The 20,267-nt window shown below is 37.3% G+C and overlaps 1 protein-coding gene across 2 annotated transcripts in view; it reads right to left on the bottom strand.

Annotated features, from left to right (window-relative positions):
- Positions 1-18,900, bottom strand: part of NAF1 (nuclear assembly factor 1 ribonucleoprotein) — a 38,235-nt gene extending 19,335 nt beyond the window's left edge. The window contains exons 1-3 of one of the 2 annotated variants that reach the window (XM_028104291.1): positions 18,413-18,900; positions 13,789-13,957; positions 1,143-1,236 (exon numbers count right to left, since the gene is read on the bottom strand). In XM_028104291.1, the coding sequence (XP_027960092.1) occupies positions 1,143-1,236; positions 13,789-13,957; positions 18,413-18,747 (598 nt within the window). In that variant the 5' untranslated portion in view covers positions 18,748-18,900. The remainder of the gene's footprint in view (positions 1-1,142; positions 1,237-13,788; positions 13,958-18,412) is intronic. The other variant, XM_028104292.1, reaches the window with a different exon arrangement.
- Between the last annotated feature and the right edge of the window lie 1,367 nt (positions 18,901-20,267).

Genomic DNA, 20,267 nt, shown 5'->3' with positions numbered 1-20,267 from the left:
TTCAAAATATTGGTATGGACACTGTCAGAAAAAGGTCAAAAGTCCAATTTCTACCACTGACCCATTATACAACTAATCATAAGGGCAAGTGAGTTGGGTTTTTCTGTGCCCCTTAAGTCCTATAAACTAAGAGGGCCAGTGGATAATCTAGGTCTTTTATCCAGTTCAAATATCCTTTGACTTTGTCAACTCTGAGTTCTACTTTCAGATGGATCTTACTATGAGATATGAGAGCTAATGGTAGCTACGTGAACTTTAAGGCCTTTAGTACCTACCTCACAACCTGGGGCTAAAAGAAATCTATAATATCTAGTTCTCTTACAACCAACAACTTTATATTTCATGATATTAAATCACAGAACTTTCTAATTTACATGTTTCTAAAATAAAAATCAAAGGCAGTAGGCAGAATAATGTTCCCCCCACCAAAAGACACCTACACCCTAATCCCTGAACCTATAAATACGTTACCTTACATTAAAAAGAAAAAAAAAGGATTTTGCAGATGTGATTAAGGTTAAGGACCTTGAGATGGGGAGATTATTCTGGATTATGCATGTAGGCCCAACCTATGGAGTCCTTCAAAGCAAATAATCTTTCCAAGCTTTGGTCAGGGAGAGATGTGATGAAGGGAGAAGGGTTACAGACAAGGTATACTACTGGCTTTGAGGATGAAGGAAGGAGACCATAAGCCAAGGAATACAGGCAGCCTCTAGAAGCTGAAAGGGACAAGGAAATGAATTCTCCCCTAAAGCCTTCAGAAAGGAACTCAGTCCTGACAGACCTCTTGATTTTAGCCCAGTGAGACCCATATCAGACTTCTGTTCTACAGAACTATAAAAAAATAAATTTGTGTTGTTTAAAGCCACTAAATTTGTAGCAACTTAATAGCAATAAAAAACGAATATACCAAATCAAAGAAAATTCTGGAGAAATGTCAGTAAAAGCAGACTTCAAATTTTAAAAAAGACACAGCATTTATGAGTTATGTATATAAGTAAAAAATGAATTTATCTATTCAAACTTACTAACTATAAAATGAAGTATTAATATTTCACAGAAAATGCACTAGTCATAAAGTCTTTGATTTGATGAATGCATACTTGGATATAAGTTATTTTATTCAAAAATTATTTACATACCTAATTGCTCAATAATACTTGAAACCATCCCAAGAGGCTTTAATTCAATATCTTCAGGCAGAATAATAGTGAGTTCTTCAACAGAAGGTAGTTCCTATAATATAAAAAAAGCATTGATCTTCCTCCAGCTTCAACAACTAAAAAAAATAGGACATCATTTCCATTTAAAGTACTATAAACATTTCTGAAGATATAACATTAAGCACTTATACCATCTCTTTGATGTTATCCTTTTTAGTGTCTGACAGTATTTCTTCTACTTCCAATATCTCCCCACGAGTGATGCAACAGCATCTATACTTGAATCCAGCTAGACTAAGAATATGGACAAAAATACCTAGATTTTTCCAACCATACTTTTGAAAAGAGAAACAGCAATCTTTTCTGGCACTGTTTGAAAAAGAGTAAATGTCTAGCTTCTTCAGGAAAAAGAATCTAGAATTCCTGGGAAACAGAACATAGGCTCCACCCGGAAAAGCTGTGAAGTGTTGCCTAGTATGTTCTTTCTCTATGTTAAAATCCAAATTCCTTTACGTTAAAAATTCCTCTTTTCTGACCCAGCTACTAACTATACCTCAGTTGCTATAGAAACTAGATGTTGAAGTAGAGACGAAGTTGAAGAGAAATCTAAGAATAAAACTGACCTTAGCCTTTAAACTAAACAGAATTTTCTATTTTTGACCTTTGCCAAAAGACCACAATTAACTTTTAGAAGGAAGTTCTTCCTTAAGAAGGCTTGAAAGTGTATGTTAGAAGTTGGTTTGGGAGGAGAAAGAGAACTTCTGAAGAAATGTTGAAAAAGATGGGAAAAGCCTAAACAATACAGTGTATTACAGATGAACGGATCATGGGTAATCATTTTCCTCTTCAGGGACTCAAACAAGGTTTTTAATAAACCATATAACCAGAGTTAAAGTATAACTTGCTTCTGGGAGATGCTATTTTCTGATCAAGAATAACTTACGAACAACCGTATTAAAGGTCTCAACCAACTTCACGCAGAAGACTTAACCTCTGCACGGTTAGTCTGGATGGTGTCGTGAGGAAATGATTGTTTTATGTCAGAATTTTTCTGAGTACTTTTAGGGAAAGGACAACTACTTGTCATTTTTGCATATTAAATATGGATAGTTTTTCTTGGCAAGACCATGGTTTGAAAGTGGCCCATATGCGTATTAGAATAGAGAAGGGAGTACAGTTCTTAGAACTGGTAAAGAACATGTGACATGGGATAGCCTTGTTAAGAAGCTCTTAGCAAAAGAAATCCCACACCCAGTTAAATACAAGAATAGAGAACTATAATGTTGGGAGACTGCAGACAGGAGGGCTTTCCTGATATTTCAGAGAGCAAATCACACTGCCTTCTGCTTCTGGGAGGGGGGGTGCAGTAGCTCTTATAAGTAGCAAATGGCATTTTCTAATGCAGAAGTATGTAGTGATGAAATCTGTAATCTCCCCCACTGACTAACCAAATCACAGTTAAATCTAGAGTAAAAACTTTTCGTACTTTTGAACTGCAATAGAGCCCACTGGTTAAATTAAGTCAGGATCACGTAGGTAGAACAAAGGAAAAGGAAGTCTCTAAAAGTGCTGTTAGATCTTTTGGGAAAACCTCTGAACTGAGGAAGAGGGTAAACCAAATCCTGTTAACACTTAGAACACAAAATCAATGTTATTCTCAAATAAATAAATGCTATTTGGCCACAGAAAGAAAAGCTCCTGTTTTGTATTTTCTATTAAGAGGAATTAAGGTCCATGCAATATAATTATGTTTTGGTATAGGCCCAAATTCTGATACTGTTTTGATTTCTTTTAACTTTAAAATATAAAATACATGCTCCTGTTTTTTAAAGAAGAAAAAAAAATTAGTAGTACCGAAGGACTCAGAGTAAAAAGCAAAAATTCCCCTGATTACTTTCAACCTCCCAATCCCTCTCCACAGAGAGCTAACAGTTTATCCTTTAAATACATCTACCATGCAGATATAAATGTTACATTTCTAATTGTAAAATGTTTTACTTATATTCACATTATAATGCAAGTTATCCTTTTTATCTATCATATTTTGTACATCTTTCTACACCAAAACATCTAATTTTTTAAACATTCTTATAGTATATCACTATACAACCGTAACTTAACACCAATTACCTGATAAAACATCTGCTTCTTTTTAATTTTTATCATTACATACAATGATAAAATGAACTATCCTTCACATACATCTTCATGTAACTCCTGTGATAAATCCCTGTAAGTGGAACTGCTAGATCCAAAGATACCAACACTTTTGACAGAGACTGCCAAGTTTCTTTTCAAAAAGGTTCCGTCAATTAACAATTCCACAAATGATGAGAGATTTTCTCACATTCATGCCATCACTGAGAAGCAAACTAAATCTCTGCCAGTGTGATAGGTCTACAATATAAAATAGCATCATGCTTTTATTTTAATTTCTTCATTAATCAGGAAGACTGCATCCTTGCATGTTTCCTGGATTATCCAATTGTGTTTATGAATTGTTTGTATATTTTACACATTTCTCTTTCAAAGAGTTTATCTTTTTATTAATTTATAAGAGAACTTTGGTTTAAAGAACATTCACCCTTTATCAAATACGAAGAAAATACCCACTCCCTTTCCTCCCAGAATGGTTTTTAGTATTTAAGTTGCTTAATGAACTGCAGCATTTTAATTTTTATGTAGTCAAATATATCAAGCTTTTCTTTTTTTTTGGCTTTTGAGACTTATGTCACAGAAAGACCTTCCCTATACGAAAATCACTTTTTAAATTCACTCATACTGGGGGCCTGGGTGGCTCAGTCGTTAAGCGTCTGCCTTCGGTTCAGGTCATGGTTCCAGGGTCCCGGGATCGAGCCCCACATCGGGCTCCCTGCTCCACGGGAAGCCTGCTTCTCCCTCTCCCACTCCCCCTGTTGTGTTCCCTCTCTCACTGTGTCTCTCTCTGTCAAATAAATAAATAAAATCTTTAAAAAAAAAAAACTTTTTTAGGGCACCTGGGTGGCTCAATCGGTTAAGCGTCTGCCTTCAGCTCAGGTCATGGTCCCAGGGTCCTGGGATCGAGCCCCGCATCGGGTTCCCTGCTCAGCGGGAGGCTTGCTTCTCCCTCTCCCTCTCCCCCTGCTTGTGTTCCCTCTCTCGCTGTGTCTCTCTCTGTCAAATAAATAAAATCTTTAAAAAGAAGAATTTTTTAAAATAAAAATAAATAAATAAATTCACTCATTTTCATTGCTTCTCCAATTTCATTTCTAATATTTGCATATTTGGACCATTTATAAATTATATTCTTGTATAAAAGCAAGGCACAGATTGGCTTTACCTTTATCCGTATTACTGGCCAATTATTCCCACATGTTATAGAATAATCTATCTTTTCCCCTGCTGATATGAAAAATAAATTTTAACACATACTAAATGTACTTATATTATTTGGTTTTTTTTTTACTGAAATCTCCATTCAGTTCTACTAGTCTATTTCAGTGTCAGTACTAAACTATTTCAACAACTGTGCCTTTCATTACATGTTTAATATTTGGGAATAAGGCTAGTTCCTCTATGCATTCCATCCATATTTTCCCCCTTGGAATTTTCCTATTCTCATGTTTACTTCACCAGACAAAACTTTAAAACCATCTTGTCATATAAGTCTTGTTAGTATTGATTAAAATCACACTTAATTAGATTGTTTTAGGTCCTAAATAGTCCTTAGGTTTATTTGAAGCCATCTTATACCTTATTTGCGATTATAAATTCTTAGTTATTTAATATCTTTTATTTCTGTTCTGTAAATGCATCCTTTATAGGGTATCATCTGAACACAAGAAAGCATCATGCTAAAATTTAGGTCTAATGACTTTTTTATGTATTTCCGAAAAATAAGTCCTGCTCCTCCTCCAATATTATTGTATCATACTTTTCATTTTTCAAGTAATATTGATTGGTATGTCCAGAATATCAAGTGTCAAGAAATTGTAATGATAGTGGGCATGATGTATGACTATTTATTAGACAAGTTTCAAATATTAAGCATAACGATGTTTCTTGATTGAAATTTCTTTTTAAAAAAGTTTTTTTAAAAAGTGACCGCCTATTCCTACTTCTGTTCCTATTTGTGTTTTTTTAAATCAGACTACTGAATTTCATCTAATGCCTTTTCATCATCTTTTGAGATAATTATAACATAATTTACTGTAAGTTGAGCAGGTCAGCTCCAGGGTCTGCTGCAATCATGATGTCCTCCTCCTCTAAGGATGTCTATGAGACACATCTAGCGATGAGGAAAACAGGGGAAGATATACAATGCTAGAATATTTGTAGTGATGCAGGGACCCACTCTTGTGGTCAAAAGCAGAGTCTGCCAGGCTTCCCTAATTTCTGTTATCCTGTTTCCAACCTATGTGTTAACAGGACGAAATTGCCTACAAATGGGGAGGATCTCTGTCTCACATAGAACTAAACTTAGAGAAAAAACAGACAGATAACTGTTATCTTGTGATCACCACCATACCTCTAATTCCAGTTCAGTGATCCCAAGCATTCCTTAAAAAAGACCAATGAAGGCATTAAATTGCCTCTTGATAATAACACACCTAAAGTGATGTGCATCCCCAATGTTTATAGCAGCAATGTCCACAATAGCCAAACTATGGAAAGAGCCCAGATGTCCAATGACAGATGAATGGATAAAGAAGATGTAGTATATATACACAAAGGAATATTATGCAGTCATCAAAAAATGAAATCTCGCCATTTGCAATGACATGGACGGAACTACAGTATATTATGCTAAGCGAAATAAGTCAATCAGAGAAAGGCAATTACCATATGATCCCACTGATATGTGGAATTTGAGAAACAAGGCAGAGGATCATAGGAGAAGAGAGGAAAAAATGAAACAAGACAAAACCAGAGAGAGAGAAAAAGAATAAGAGACTCAATCTCAGGAAACAAACTGAGGGTTGCTGGAGTGGAGCGGGGTGGAAAGGAAAGGGTTGTTGGGTGATGGATATTGGGGAGGGTATGTGTTGTGGTGAGCACTGTGAATTGTGTAAGACTGATGAATCACAGACCTATATTCCTGAAACAAATAATACATTATGTTAATTAATAAAAAAAAGTGCACAAAATCTCCATCCCAAATACTCTGCAGAACATAAAAGGTATATAAAGAACTATATATTATACATAAAACGTGTAAGAAAGAAATGAAATCAGCCTAGTACAATTCCAGATCAAAAGCCTATTATGGAATTTACCTTTGAAAGTATAGTTATGTCAAGCAGTATATTTGCTTTGAAAATAGCAGTCATTTTGAGGGTTGGATCAAAGAAGAAGAGATATATTTGTCCCTTTTAAACAAGCATGCTTTCAGTGGGCTTTCCAGAAAGATTTTTGTCAGGCTTGAAGAGGCAGAACTTCAGAAGGTTTAAAAGGAAAGTTCCTTCGACTGCCATGTCAGACAGGACAGTATATGATCTTGTCTTGATATTTGGATGTCAAATGTTACTTTCTCTTCCCTATGAAAGCTGAAGTACTGCACCTCCACCAAGCCTAGTTACCTCTTTATTAAATTATCCTGATTTTCTTTTTTGTAAACATACTACTGTCTAACATCCTATGTGTTTTCTTGCTTAAAGTCCATTTCCCTAACTATACAATAAATCCAACAATAAACAGGATTTGGTCAGCCTTGCCCATTGCCATAGCACCCAGAACAATGACTAGCACATAGTAGGTGCTGAGCATATATTTATTAAATGACTTAACCTCATCAGTCTGGGTTAAACAAAATTCTCAGAAGAGATCACAGTCTTTTTCAATCAGAGCAAAATCAGATAATGAAAATGTAATTCCCAGAATTCAAGAGAATCCTTAAAGAATGAAAGTTAAAAAGGCAGGCTTCTAAGGAAGCTTCATTGCCCAGGACTAATGCATAGATACGTCAGATTTGCAGCAGCAAACATTATTACAATTATTAGACTGACACCTGGCTCCCTGATTACATAGCAGCTGTTCAGCAGCTGTTCCCGGTAAGATAACAAATAAATCTGCTCAGTCGCATAATCTCCTTTCAAGAAATAAAAATCCATCACTTTACTTTTCCATGAGTGGGGAAAGGATGTGTTACAGCAAAGAGGAAAAACAAACTCCAATAAGGAAAAAAAGAGTAGCCAGAACACACACTGAAGGACATTACCACTCTTGACAGAACACACAGAATCTAAAGAATTAGAAGTAAAAGGCATACTGATAAAACTAAAACACTTAAGTTAGAGTTGATGAGGAAAACCTGGGATAGAAAGACCTTCTCCATCATATAAGCAAAATCCAAGTGTCCTGAAAATAAAAGACAAGAAGGCTATTTACTGCAGGTAAGGAAGATTAAAGTATGAGCCTGGATTACCCTATAACCCTCATGGAAACATGGATAAGTGGGTAAGAAAGGCTCCTTTTATTCTGTTTATCCAATACCAGACACTACCTACATTTGATTATTTAAATTTCATTAATGAAAATTAGGTAAAATTTAAAATGCAGTGTTTGATTGGACTAGCCACATTTCATATGCTCAACTGCTACAGTATTAACACAGTGTGGATATAGAATATTTCCCCCATTGCAGGAAGCTCTACTGAACAGCACTGCTTTACATTCTCGTACATCCCAAAAGCCCTCCCTTACAAAACATACACCCAAGTATTAATAGCACCACTCTATTTTCGGCCATTAATACAGATATAATTTTAAGGCCACATTATAACAGCATACACCATACTGTTATGAAGTCTTAATGATAACCTGAAAACTTTACCTGGGAAACAAAGATTTGTGATAAATCTCTATTTTTACCACTGTTACTTCTCCCAAATTAAAAAGAAACTAAAACCTGTCTTGGGTGTACAGTATATACAGCTGGAGATAAATATCCAGCTATCATTTAAATAAAGTTTATATTATGCTTACTGACTCAAAACAAATGTTATCTGTAATAACAAAGAACAGGCAAGGAAAGGAAGAAAAATACCTCATTCACATCATTAGCAAAAGAAAAGGCCACATGGAAATAAAAATCCCCAGATACATAATACCATTTGGCAATGAACTACTAAAATTCACCATACTAAAGAAATTCAATCACGTATTTCCTACTATCTACAGTTCCAAGTCAAAGGCTCTATTAAAAGATAATATGGCCCAAGCATATGCAATTTAAGAAAGCTTACATGATGATACAATCTATTACCATGACAAAATACACTACATTATTCAGAAACCAAATAATCAAGGAAGTTCAAATGACCAAATTCTAATGTCGCTATGTATGGACGTCTACACAAGCACTAAAAATACAGCAGACTAAAATCTACCTGTTACTAGTTCCTGTTACTCTGCTCTCCCCTACTTAAATACTACCTCAGGCAAATCACTTTCCTTCTGGGAATCAGTTATCTTATCTCTAAATAGTGAGAAAACTGAGCAAAAGTTCTGAGTATTTCATGCAAATGGCTAATACAATTTTAAAAATGTTTAACTGCATGTAATCAAAAAGACAGCACATTAAGATAGAAATTATATGCCAGCCTCAAACACAATTACTATAATTCTGGATAACAGATACCCTAACTATGGCATTAAATAAATGCATGGTCCTACCTATACTTCTGGAATATCCATGAAAGAGCAATTATTGTTTGTGTTACAAAAATATTATTATATTCTGATTCCTGAACATCTGTATGGCCTACAAGATTGTTCAGTTGAGTACCACATAATATTAAAAATCTCCCCTATTAAAAAATTAAACTGTAGACACACTAGTTAAAAAAAAAAAAAAAAAATGGATGTCTAAGACTTCCAGTGCAAAAATGGAAGGAGCTAATGGGTCAAAAATGGCCCTCTGAGAAGATGACCTTTGTACATTACAATGACCTTGCCTTCTCTAGTTCTTTGAAGACTTGTTATTGGGCAAGAAAAAAAAAATCAGTAATTTATGATTTTCTGAGGAAAATTATCTAAAGAACTTTGATTTGGGTTTTCACTCACAAATCTAGAAAAAGGGCAGCAGGGAATAATGGGAAAGGAATCAAACATTACAAATGGCAACTAACCCTTTCATGGTGCTAGACTGGGGAAAATTTTTAAAAAGTGAGGAAAAGTGGAATAAAATTATCTGACCACTTTCCTTATATTACCCAAGAATAGAGGACATGCATGTGGCAGCCAATTACCTGATGCTATTAGGTGAGCCTTCACTTTTCAGATATGGTTGGAAAGTAGGATCCAATCCCTGGAGTACTGAGAGCCATGATTGGAAACTTTTTTTTTTTTTTCCCCTATAGTTGGTAAAACATATTGGAAAAAAGAATGGATTAGGTCTGTACCCTGTGTGGTAACTAAGACCACACATAACATTTAGTCTAATTCATCAACGTAACAAAAGTACTTTTACAATGTTCCATGGAACTCAATACACTTTAATTGCCCTTCTTAATTACCCTGTTGTGTATGACACTAAACTTAAGATTGAGACTAGCCCATTAAATATTTTCATCTAAAAAAATGAAAACCAACACTCCTTTGCAGTGTTTTTATATTTTTCTTTTTAAATAAATACTGTGTTCTTACCCTGTTTTTCTCTAAAACTACTGTCAGAAACAAAGTTCATAAGAGTATCTTCAAAAGTTGACTCACATTAAAATAAAATTATAATCCATCTCAGTAAGAAAAAACCTTCAATGATATAATTCTAAGCATTATCTTTTATGTTAACTGAGGAGTCCATATTTCATCAAATCTAAGACACTGACTTTATATATCATGAAGATAAAACCACTACCAAATTACTGTAAAATATCAACAATTATTAGTCCCAAATTTCAAAATGAAAAAGTGCCCATTTTGGAAGTGACAACATCAGGTGTATGGATGATAAGCAAATGAACAAAGAAACACTCCCTGAGTTCCTACTATGTAACCAACACTGGGAATACAACTGTCATGCAACAGACTCTTATCTGTCAGTGGGAAAGTTCAGATTCTCTTCACCCATCACCTTTCTATACCTGTCCTACCCATCCTGCAATCTAGGAGGACTTCCTTGACCCTTGCACTGTTAGCTATCTCCTCTTCCACTCAATCCTACAACTTTGTATGTCCACTACCACTCATCTCGCTTTCAATCATTAACTTTCTGGTGTCACTTTGCTTTTAGCAAAAGTGCGTATGCTCACTCTCTAGCTAGATTCCCTTTTAACAGACATTTGTCTCTATCCTCTAAAGCAATCAGAACTTACTAAAATCTACTGAGGAATGGGGGAATCTAATAAATGGAATGCTTGTGTGTAATAACCATATATACACACAGAGAACATAGATGCTTATTACTTTACTGAAAACACTATTTATCTGAAGTTTAAGGGATCATTTCTGTTGGCTATAAGTTTTACTAAAATAATTTTCTATAATGAAGCACAAAATTTTAATTTTTTAAAAAATCTGAGCACTATTTTTAAAGAGCACCAAGTATTAATTTAAAAATATCTCCTCTCAAGTACATAAGCCATTTCGTAAATATCAAACATTTTGAAAAGGATGTTAAAAAGTGTCTTCAGTATTCTATGATACAATGTAATAATTTCAAATACATTTAGAGTCACAAAATGCTGAAGTTGAAAGAGGCCTGCATTTAGGGCAAAATTTATAAAGTAAGCTAGGCCTTGAAAACAACATATTCAGTCAACGATTATTAAGTGAAAACCATGGTGCATTGTAATTGCATGGATGGTGGGAGATCAAAAGTATGAAATAATCCGCTGTAACTTCTGACCACTTGAAGTGTCCAGATATTTCCAAAACCTCATGTTAGGATGTTTTATGTGTTTGCACTGCCAAAATCAGAAAGAAAATATAGTTTACTCAACCTAACTACAAAATACATTTGTTTTACAATATAATATAGGCAGTTTCCAAATTACGAAGGTACCAAGAACTGCCTACAAGCATTACATTTTTTGTTAGTCATGCTATATTATGTGTATGAATACACATTAATATGCCTACTGCAGTATTATCCATTTTTTTATCCCCATAAACACTGTAACCATAACTTTTAAATGTTATGTAAAACCTTTCAGGTTTTCAGAAGAGAAAATAATAGGCATTAATTTATAAAATTCATTTCTGATTAAGGTTCTGAAATGTCACAATCCCATAAATGTTTTTATGATTCTAGATTTTTAATTATACCTGATTTATTTAAATAAACAGGCCAGGGCATAAACTGCTGAGAAAATTTTTCAAAAAGGATGTAATTTTCCAATTCACTGAAACACTGAATAAACCCTATGTGGTTTAATGTAGTTCAAAGCTGTAATACATATGCTGTTTTACATTTACTATGTAGATTATGTATAAACCTTCTCAGCATTAAAGAGGAGTTTATGATCAAAAGAATAATTCCACGTGGTTAAATTTAACAGCATATATTACATAACTGTGACATATAAAAAGAGCCAACTAAGACTACTCTCCTTTTCAATGCCTCTTTAGCTAACCATTCCCTTTTTTTCCCTCTTTTCCTCACCCCTTTTTCCAAATCAAGATATAACCATATCTTGTCATCCCAAGAGACTGCTGCAACTCTCTAAGGTTTAATTCTAAAAAAAACAATCTTGAGGTTACTTCACTGTAGCTCCCATATACTTACCATTAAAGACTGCAATAGTTAGTAGTTAGATCACCAGGATCTAACTTTCCAACAAAGTGAAAAGATTTAAAAAGCTAGATACAGGGCTAACTGGAGGTAAAAATTAAGATCAGCACGCCTGCATGGCAATAGGAAACAGCCCAGAATATGAGACACTTTATAAAGAGGTGGGGCATAAAACTGAGTTAAATTGGGCATGCCTACGTTCCAGAGATCTCTAAAGATCCAGCACAAACCCTGAAATTGATAGAACTGTTTGGCCCATTTTAATTTATGTACACCTTTTAGCAAAATAGAATACATAGATCAAATGCTCCATGCACAATCCCTGCTAAGAGGATATACCAGAATGACCTGAACAAAATGGTACATCTGACACTGGCTAGAGCTGGTTTTAACAAGAGGGGACAGTTCCCAGGAAAAGTGGACTGTCATTTTCAAAAACAAAACAAAACAAAGAAACCCAAAAACCAAACACACACAAAAAAACTAATCTAGTAAGTAACAGGACTGTCCCAAAAGTCAGCAAAGAAATATAGCACTAACTGGCTGGTTCAAGGGGAAGATCAAAGTAGAAGACAATGTATTTAGAGCCAAGGTCACAGCAATCTACACGCAAGCTAGAATTTTAAAAGATTAATCTATAGGTAAACAGAAGAAGTCGGTGAGTAAAGAAAGAATAAAACGACACTCAGGAAACTATGAGAATATCCAAGAGGCATATAAAAGAAATAGCATGGCTACCCTCAATAGCTGCCTTAATTCCCAATGGCTTTCTTATCCAAATAAGTTTACAATGCATCCCCCTTCTCTTGAGGTAAGTGGAGAGTCTTTTTGCTCACAACCACAAGAGTCCAACATAAAGTCACATGTGATAACCCCTTCCATGTATTCCCCTTTCACTCTCTACACAGGATGACTATTATTACTGACTAAACAGCATCCCTTTTTGAAATGGATAGAAGACTTCCTTTCCTACGACAGAGAACCCATTCCTTGTGGTTTGCATGGGTTGGTATCGCCCACCCAACCCTCAAGTTTCTCAAAATACACATACATTCACACTCCCTTTCTGTCAGCCGGCTTTTACATGTTCCCGCCCTCACACTTGCCCATGTGCTTTCTCTAAAGCACTCACTTTCCTACATACCCTCCCACACAAACAAGAGTGACTATGTGACTCAGGCCCAAGCAATCCAAATACACATTCCACTAGCCTCAATGATGTGTTCAGGGTTGTCCCCAGGTAAACCAGTACAAGTCCTCCCTGTGACTTTCATATAGGAATATCAATGGCCAAACTGCCAGCCCCATGGAGAAAAACCTACCGAGCAAGAAAGAAGCAGAGTCCTAAAGATACTGAGTACAGGTAGCCCTATCATCCTGGTCTTCAGGGCCAAGTCTTTCTCTCCCCTTAATTCCAGAGTTGAAGTCCTGAAGGAGTCCTAATAATACTCCTTCACAGCCCTAAGTCAAAGATTTATGGCAATCCAGGGAACTCATCCCTCTACCTAACCCATTAGCAGTGGTCTAACGGACTAGGAACTTCCAGTAAGTTCACTTCCTAATCATGTAAATATAAAATAAAGCAGACAGCTACTCAAGAATCCAAAGTTGAAAAATGACTATAACTGCTTCTTCCATCCTTCCCAAAGACCCCTTGGAACTGGCACAAAAAAGAACAGATTGGCCCACTGTTCAAGTTTCAAAAGCTAACATACCTTTCCAGCAAAAATGTAATTTTCTGATATGAGCCAAAATACAAGAAAACCAAGGCATAGCAAAAGTATGCCCAATAAGAGGTTGAGAAGTCTTCAAATTTACAGAGCCAGATATACACCAAATAATAACATCAATATTAGTATCATAACATATTTAATAACTTTCAAATTAGGTTTAATAACAAATCTAAGTACTTACATTAAGGAGTAACTCATCTTTTGTTTTAAGAGGAAAATTCTTATTTTCCTTCTCAGTTTGTAAATCATCTTCTCCATCTGACAGCAGTGGAGGAAGTGATATACAAGAGGAAGATGATGAGGAAGATGATGAAGATGAGGAGGAGCTTGAACTATCTGAATCTGTTTCACTGTAGGGAAGAAAAGTCAAAAACTTAGGAAAGCATTATTATAGTGGTATTAAGTTATAATTTTTCAACTAGGAAATATCTACTGTGTATTTACTGTTGCTGATATAATTCAAAAGCTAGCAATTCGAAGTTGACTATGGTATTTGGAAAGCAGTCTTTAATCCACTGATAACATTTTCAAAACCCCTGCTATAACCCAAACCCTATTATTATAATAGTCTCACACATCACACGTTTGTCTTAATCTAGTTAAGCACATGACAAATCACTGACAAGAGATAGGTCTGAACAAGACACCTTTCTTATTAGCCATCAGTGACCAGATCACTTAATTGCCAGTGAAATGTTGTCTTCAGGGGGCGCCTGGTTTGCTCAGATGGTTAAGCGGCTGCCTTCAGCTCAGGTCATGATCCCAGGGTCCTGGAATCGAGCCCCACGTCGGGCTCCCTGCTCGACAGGGAGCCTGCTTTTCCCTCTACTGTTCCCCCTGCTTGTGTTCTCTCCCTCTCTGAGCCAAATAAATAAAATCTTAAAATAAAAAAATAAAAATAAAATGTTGTCTTCATGCAACTTGGAAACTCCTGAAAGTTACCAACCATGTTGACCACTCTACTCTTAAATTAAAACTCCCTTAGCCCTTGGCTTCACAGCAATTGTTACCAGTAATCCTCTTAGTTTAAATTTTGTTTGCTGGCTTTCTCCCTCAGCCCATTTTATGTGCTGTTTTTAAAAGTTCCACTCTCATTTTCTCTTCTATCGTCTTCTCATTGATAACCTCATTCACTCAAATGATTTCAGTCATCACCCATGTATAGATAACTGCTAAATCATCAGCCTTGATATTGATAACTCTAGGCTCCACCCCTAATCTCCAGCTGCATACTGGCCACCTCTATGAAAAACCTATACCTACCTCATTCTAGCAACAAATTTAATTTAAAAAAAAAAAAGCATTCTCCTTACTGAAACTGCTTCTGTCCTTGAGCCTCTATTTTATTCCATTGCTTAGTGTTCAATCCAGTCACTACAGGTAGAAACCTTGGAATCACTTTGAGCCAATGCCATCTCACAGTCAATGATAAAAGCCTACCTTCAGATGACAAACATCACTCCTATTCCATTTCTCAATCCCATTTCCACTGTTACTATGACCCTATTTGGGGGCAATCCTCATTTCTCAGCTATTTTTCTGTAATAATTGTATAACTGACGTCAATACTCATAGTCTCTTCCCATAACAATCAACCCTTCCTCCTACTGCTATTACCTTCACCCTCTCATGACCTTCCATCCTATTCAGTTCACACGCTTGCTTTAAAAAAAAAAAAAAAAAAAAATCCATGACTGGACATTAGATCTGAAGGAATTATCAATTTTGTTATGTGTGGTAACTGTGATTACATAATAGAATGTCCTCTTAGAGAATGCATGCTGAAACATTTAGGGAAAAAGTGTCATAGTATCTGTAAATGACTTTAAAAGGGCTCAATAGCATGCATATGTGAAACAAAGTTCTGAAATGTTAATAAGTGTTAAATCAAGGTGATGGCTCTATGTGTTTGTACCATTCTTTCCATTTTTTTATGAAGAAAACATTAAACATAGAGAAAAGCTTTAAAAGTTTCTCCACAAATTTACACTGTGTACTAAAGGCCACCTAGGGCCCTTTGCAATCAGGTTCCCAATAACCTTCACAATCCCATCTCCGGCCACATCTAGCACAGAAGCATATAAAACGTCCCAAATCCTGTTGTACTTTCACTACCTCATGCCATTATTTGTGCTATTTCCTTTGACTAGAACGTCTCCAGGGCAAAAAAAGTCCATTCCTCTTTATAAGCTCAACTCAAATGTTATCTCCTCTGAAGTCATCCCCTATCCACCAAAAGTAGATTTACTTCTTTCCGTGTCGCCCAGAGCATTTTTTTGAAACTGCCTAGTACAGCCTGTCTCGTACTCTCCATAATTCATGGAAAAACATGTCTTCTCAGATGGATTATGAAGTGCTTGAAACAAAGGCACTAGTTCTGGCAAGTATGGTCTTTTTCTGTTTACAGGGGTAAATGGACATCCCATTCACGACTCCTTCCTACTCTTAGCACATTATGAATCTTTCCCTCTCTCCCAGATCATTCCTATCAGCATACCAAATTCTATAGTACCTCTGCTGAATTCCTCCAGCTATGGCCTCATTTCTCCCCTTGAAGTTTCTTTTCTTTTTTTTTTTTTTTTAAAGATTTTATTTATTTATTCATGAGAGATGGAGAGAGAGAGGGAAAAAGAGAGAGAGAGAAGCAGAGGGAGAAGCAGGCTCCCAAGGAGCAGGGAGTCCGATGCGGGACTCCCAGGACCCTGGGATCATGACCTGAGCCGAAGGCAGACGCTTAACCATCTGAGCCACCCAGGCGCCCTCCCCTTGCAGTTTCTTGACAGAGTTGTTAACATATGCTATCTCTGCTCCTTTATTTCCCATTCAGTCTTTACCCCAAATTGGCTTCCATCACCACCACTCCTTTACAAGGTCACCAACAATCTCCATGTTGTCAAGTCCACTGGATATCTTTCTGTCATCTTAACTTTTCAGCAACATCTGACATGATTCCCACTTACCTTCCCAAAAACCTTCCACATTTTGGGGTGGTATTCTACCCTCATGTATCTTCTTCTGTCTCCATGGTTTTAAATATGACCTTCACTTAAAAGAGACTAAATCGACTTAACATCCAAATGTACTGCTTGAGAATCTTGTTTGAATTCCAATTCAAACAAACCAACTGTTAAAAAGACAACTAGAGAAATATGAAAACTGACTGGGTATTAGGTGATATTAAGGAATTAGGGTTAATTTTACTACATTTGATAATGACATGGTGGTTACATAACAAGTACTTTATCAGTTAGAAATGTAAAGAACATACAGATATGGTAACATACTGTTTGAGACTTGCTCTAAAAATCTCAGGTTAAAAAAAATGTTAGAAATACTAGATGAAACAAGATTAGCAAAATACTGGAAACCGTTTAAGTGTGGTAATGAGTACATTTGCATTCATTATATTACTCTCTACTTTTAACAAATTTGAAAATGTCCATAATAAAAAGTTAAAGTAAATCCTATCTGTAATCTCATGTTCAAATTTACATCTCCAGTCCAGAATTGTCCTCTCAACTTTAAATTCATTATCCTACTGCTTCCCTGACATCTCCAATTAGCTGTCAAAGAAATCTCAAATTAACTGTCCAAATTAAACACTCATCCCAGATAGGTTACCCCCCATTTTACTAAACAGCACCATCATCCACACAGTTGATGCCTCCTTGTCTAGCCCACTACCCCATTTATTAGGGTGACCTCAAAATACTTAGCTCCGATAACCATGGTCACGTCTAGGACTCATTCAACATCTTTCCAACTCTTTCCACACTTAGCCCTGTTCCACTCGTGCTTCTCTGCTTTCACTCTTGAACCCAGTTCAATTCCTTCTCTACAGAGCAAAGCTTATTAGAATATTAACCTGAGCATGCCATTTCTCTGCTTAAAATTCAGTAGCTTCCCTAACACTTAGAATTTAAAACTTTAACATATGGCTACACAGTTTTACAGGGCTGGTCTCTCCTATTACTTTCTCCATGCCTTGCCTGTTCCTTCATTGTAATTTTCACCACCTCTAATTTATGTAGTGATGTATTTAGTTTTATTTTTCATCCTTCTCACTAGGGATATTTTGTTCACCTATTCAGTATCCCACGTAACACACTCAAATACTTGTAGACAACGTTCAGTGTGATTTAGTAACATCCCAGACCTTAAGTCCTCTCTCACCATAGGTTTCATATTTAAAAGACACGGCGGCGGGGGGGGGGGGGGGGGGGGGGGGGCGGTGCTGTCTATAAAACCTACCCAGATCATAAAACAATGCGAAATAACAATGTTTCGCTAATTTCATGAACACATGCTCCCTGCAAGGATTCTACAAAATTATCAGGAGCCAAACTGGAAACGTATGAAATCCTTTAACTGGTCCTTAATTCATCTGGTTCAAAAAACAAGGCCACACTCTAAACCTGATTAAAAAAAAAAAAAAAAGGCCTGACACAAAATTCAAAGTTAAAACCACAAAGGGACACGCCAAATTGAGTAGTTATCGAAATAATCCAATATCCTCAGGGTTTGGGTTTTTTTTTTTTTTTGCGATCTACACATAAAACCTTTCAGACTACCAAATTTAGGAAGAAGAGGGATCTGATTATTAATCTCGGATTCGCAACGCGATTTGCAGAGAAGGGCGAGGAATGGGCGGTCCGAGCTACTTGTCAACACGTGCGCAGCGAGCTTCAGCTACCTCTCCTCTCTCCCAGGCCCACGCGGGCACCCTCTCAGTCCCCGACCCCGGCTTCCCCCCTCTCCCCCACCCCCGCCCCGCCCCGCAGCTCCAGGATCCCCAGGCACCCGACCTGTCCGAGTCCGAATCCGAGTCCGAGTCCGAGGTCTCTAGAGAGTATGGAGTCCCCGCCTGCTCTGCGGCGCTCGGGGCGGTGACGCAGTTCCCTCCGGGTGAAGGTTCTGGCCTTGACTGCGGCGCAAATTCAGGTGGCTGCTCCTCTGCAGGCTGAGCCTCCGCGGCCTGTCCGGTGTCCGGGTACGCCTCATCCGACTGCAGTGACGGCCGTGGCTCTGGGACAGGTACAGAGCCCGGAGCCCGCACCGCCTGACCTTGGCCATCCCCCAAACCGGTGCCATTAAATTTCAGAGTTTCCAGCTGAGCGGCGGCGGCCTCCACTACTTCCATGGCGTCGCGCCAGAAACCCAGTCAGGCTCACGTTCAGGGCCCCCAGAAGGCTCGCGGCTCGCTAGGGAAGAGATAGAACAACGACGCGTGTTGTAACCGCACCTGGCCCGACTTCCCGCGTTTCTCCGGTAACTACAAGCCGAGCTGCCTGGAGACACGCCCCCGCCGTTTACCCAGCGGCACTTCCGGGGGAGCGTACTACGTGACGTGACGCGATTGCGCCCAATGGGAGCGGGACAGGGCTTTTGGAAACCAGACCACGCGCGGCCCTAAACCCGCCGTTTTCATTACCTCCTCGAGCTACAGCTTGCATCTTGGGGTCAAGTGGTTAGGCTTTCCTTTCATTGGATGTGGGCCAATTCTACTTGGAGCGGAGATGCGAAGGAAAGCGTGTAGGACAGGGGGGATACCTGATTGCACGAGTCTGTACGTAAGAAACTTGAGCCAGGAAGTCTTGAACAGACACGTCTAGTAAAAACTTCATTAAAGTTAAATGAAGCTGAATCGATAGATAGCAAGCACGTTAACCATTCATCTCAAAAAGATTGCTACAACTATTCCTTGTGTTTCTCCAGAGCACTCTCAAAAAGAGCGGTAATAGTGGACGTAATGTTGCTGCTTGTTGATGTTATGGCGATGTCTATGTGGTAGTTGACGCCACTACTAGAAAGAGTGGGATGGGACTAAAATGAACTAACTTAGCCGGGGAAACGATTACTCTAGATCATTAGGAAGATAAAGCAAAAAGTTCTTCCTACCGAGGCAGAGATCAGAATTTTATGGTTTCTTTTTAGGACTTCAGTTCGATGCATCAGCCGCTCCAGCAATAATAAATAATAATCCTTGTTACCATTTATTAAGCATGCATATGTACCAAGCACGGTGCTAAAGATTTTATCAATTATTCACTGAGAATGTATTGTGTGCACACCACAGTGGCAGACCTTCATAGAAACTTAAGAGTAAGACATAGTCTCTTATTTTAAGGAGATTACTCTCTGATTGAAGTAAAAAGGTCAATGCACAGGAGATAACTAGAAAAATATTTGAAATGTGGAATACAGGATGCAAATTCAGCAGTCACAGGAAGTTAAGTAAAACTTGTGGGCTGTATCATGGAAAGCCTCCAAAGAGAAACAGGAATTTAAACCTGAGATACCAATCAATGCAGTTATTAACTAAAGCACAGTGTTCCCAGCTAAATAGACCTGTGTTCAAATTTCAGCCCTACCATTTCCTTACTGGTGTAACTGTAACTTTGAGCAGGTAGTCTAACACACCTAACACTTGTTTTCCTTACCCATAAGATGGAGATAAAAATACTATCTCGTTTAGTTCATGTGAGCACTAATTAAGGTTTTATACAAGAAAATGGCACGTGCCATACACATACTAGTGTGAGAAATGGTTGATAAATAGAACAATGAATGAACTTATGAATAAAATGATACTTCAGTAACAATGATCTTGCAGAGATATGCAGCACGATGTGAAGAAAGAAGAAATTTAAGTCAGAATGT

This window comes from Eumetopias jubatus, unplaced genomic scaffold (genome assembly GCF_037043125.1).
Source record: "Eumetopias jubatus isolate StellerSeaLion01/CBP00866 unplaced genomic scaffold, mEumJub1_p1.0 scaffold_2, whole genome shotgun sequence".
Classification (NCBI taxonomy): domain Eukaryota; kingdom Metazoa; phylum Chordata; class Mammalia; order Carnivora; family Otariidae; genus Eumetopias; species Eumetopias jubatus.
The sequence above is the reverse complement of the archived record's forward strand: the minus strand, read 5'-3'. Positions and strand labels throughout refer to the sequence as shown.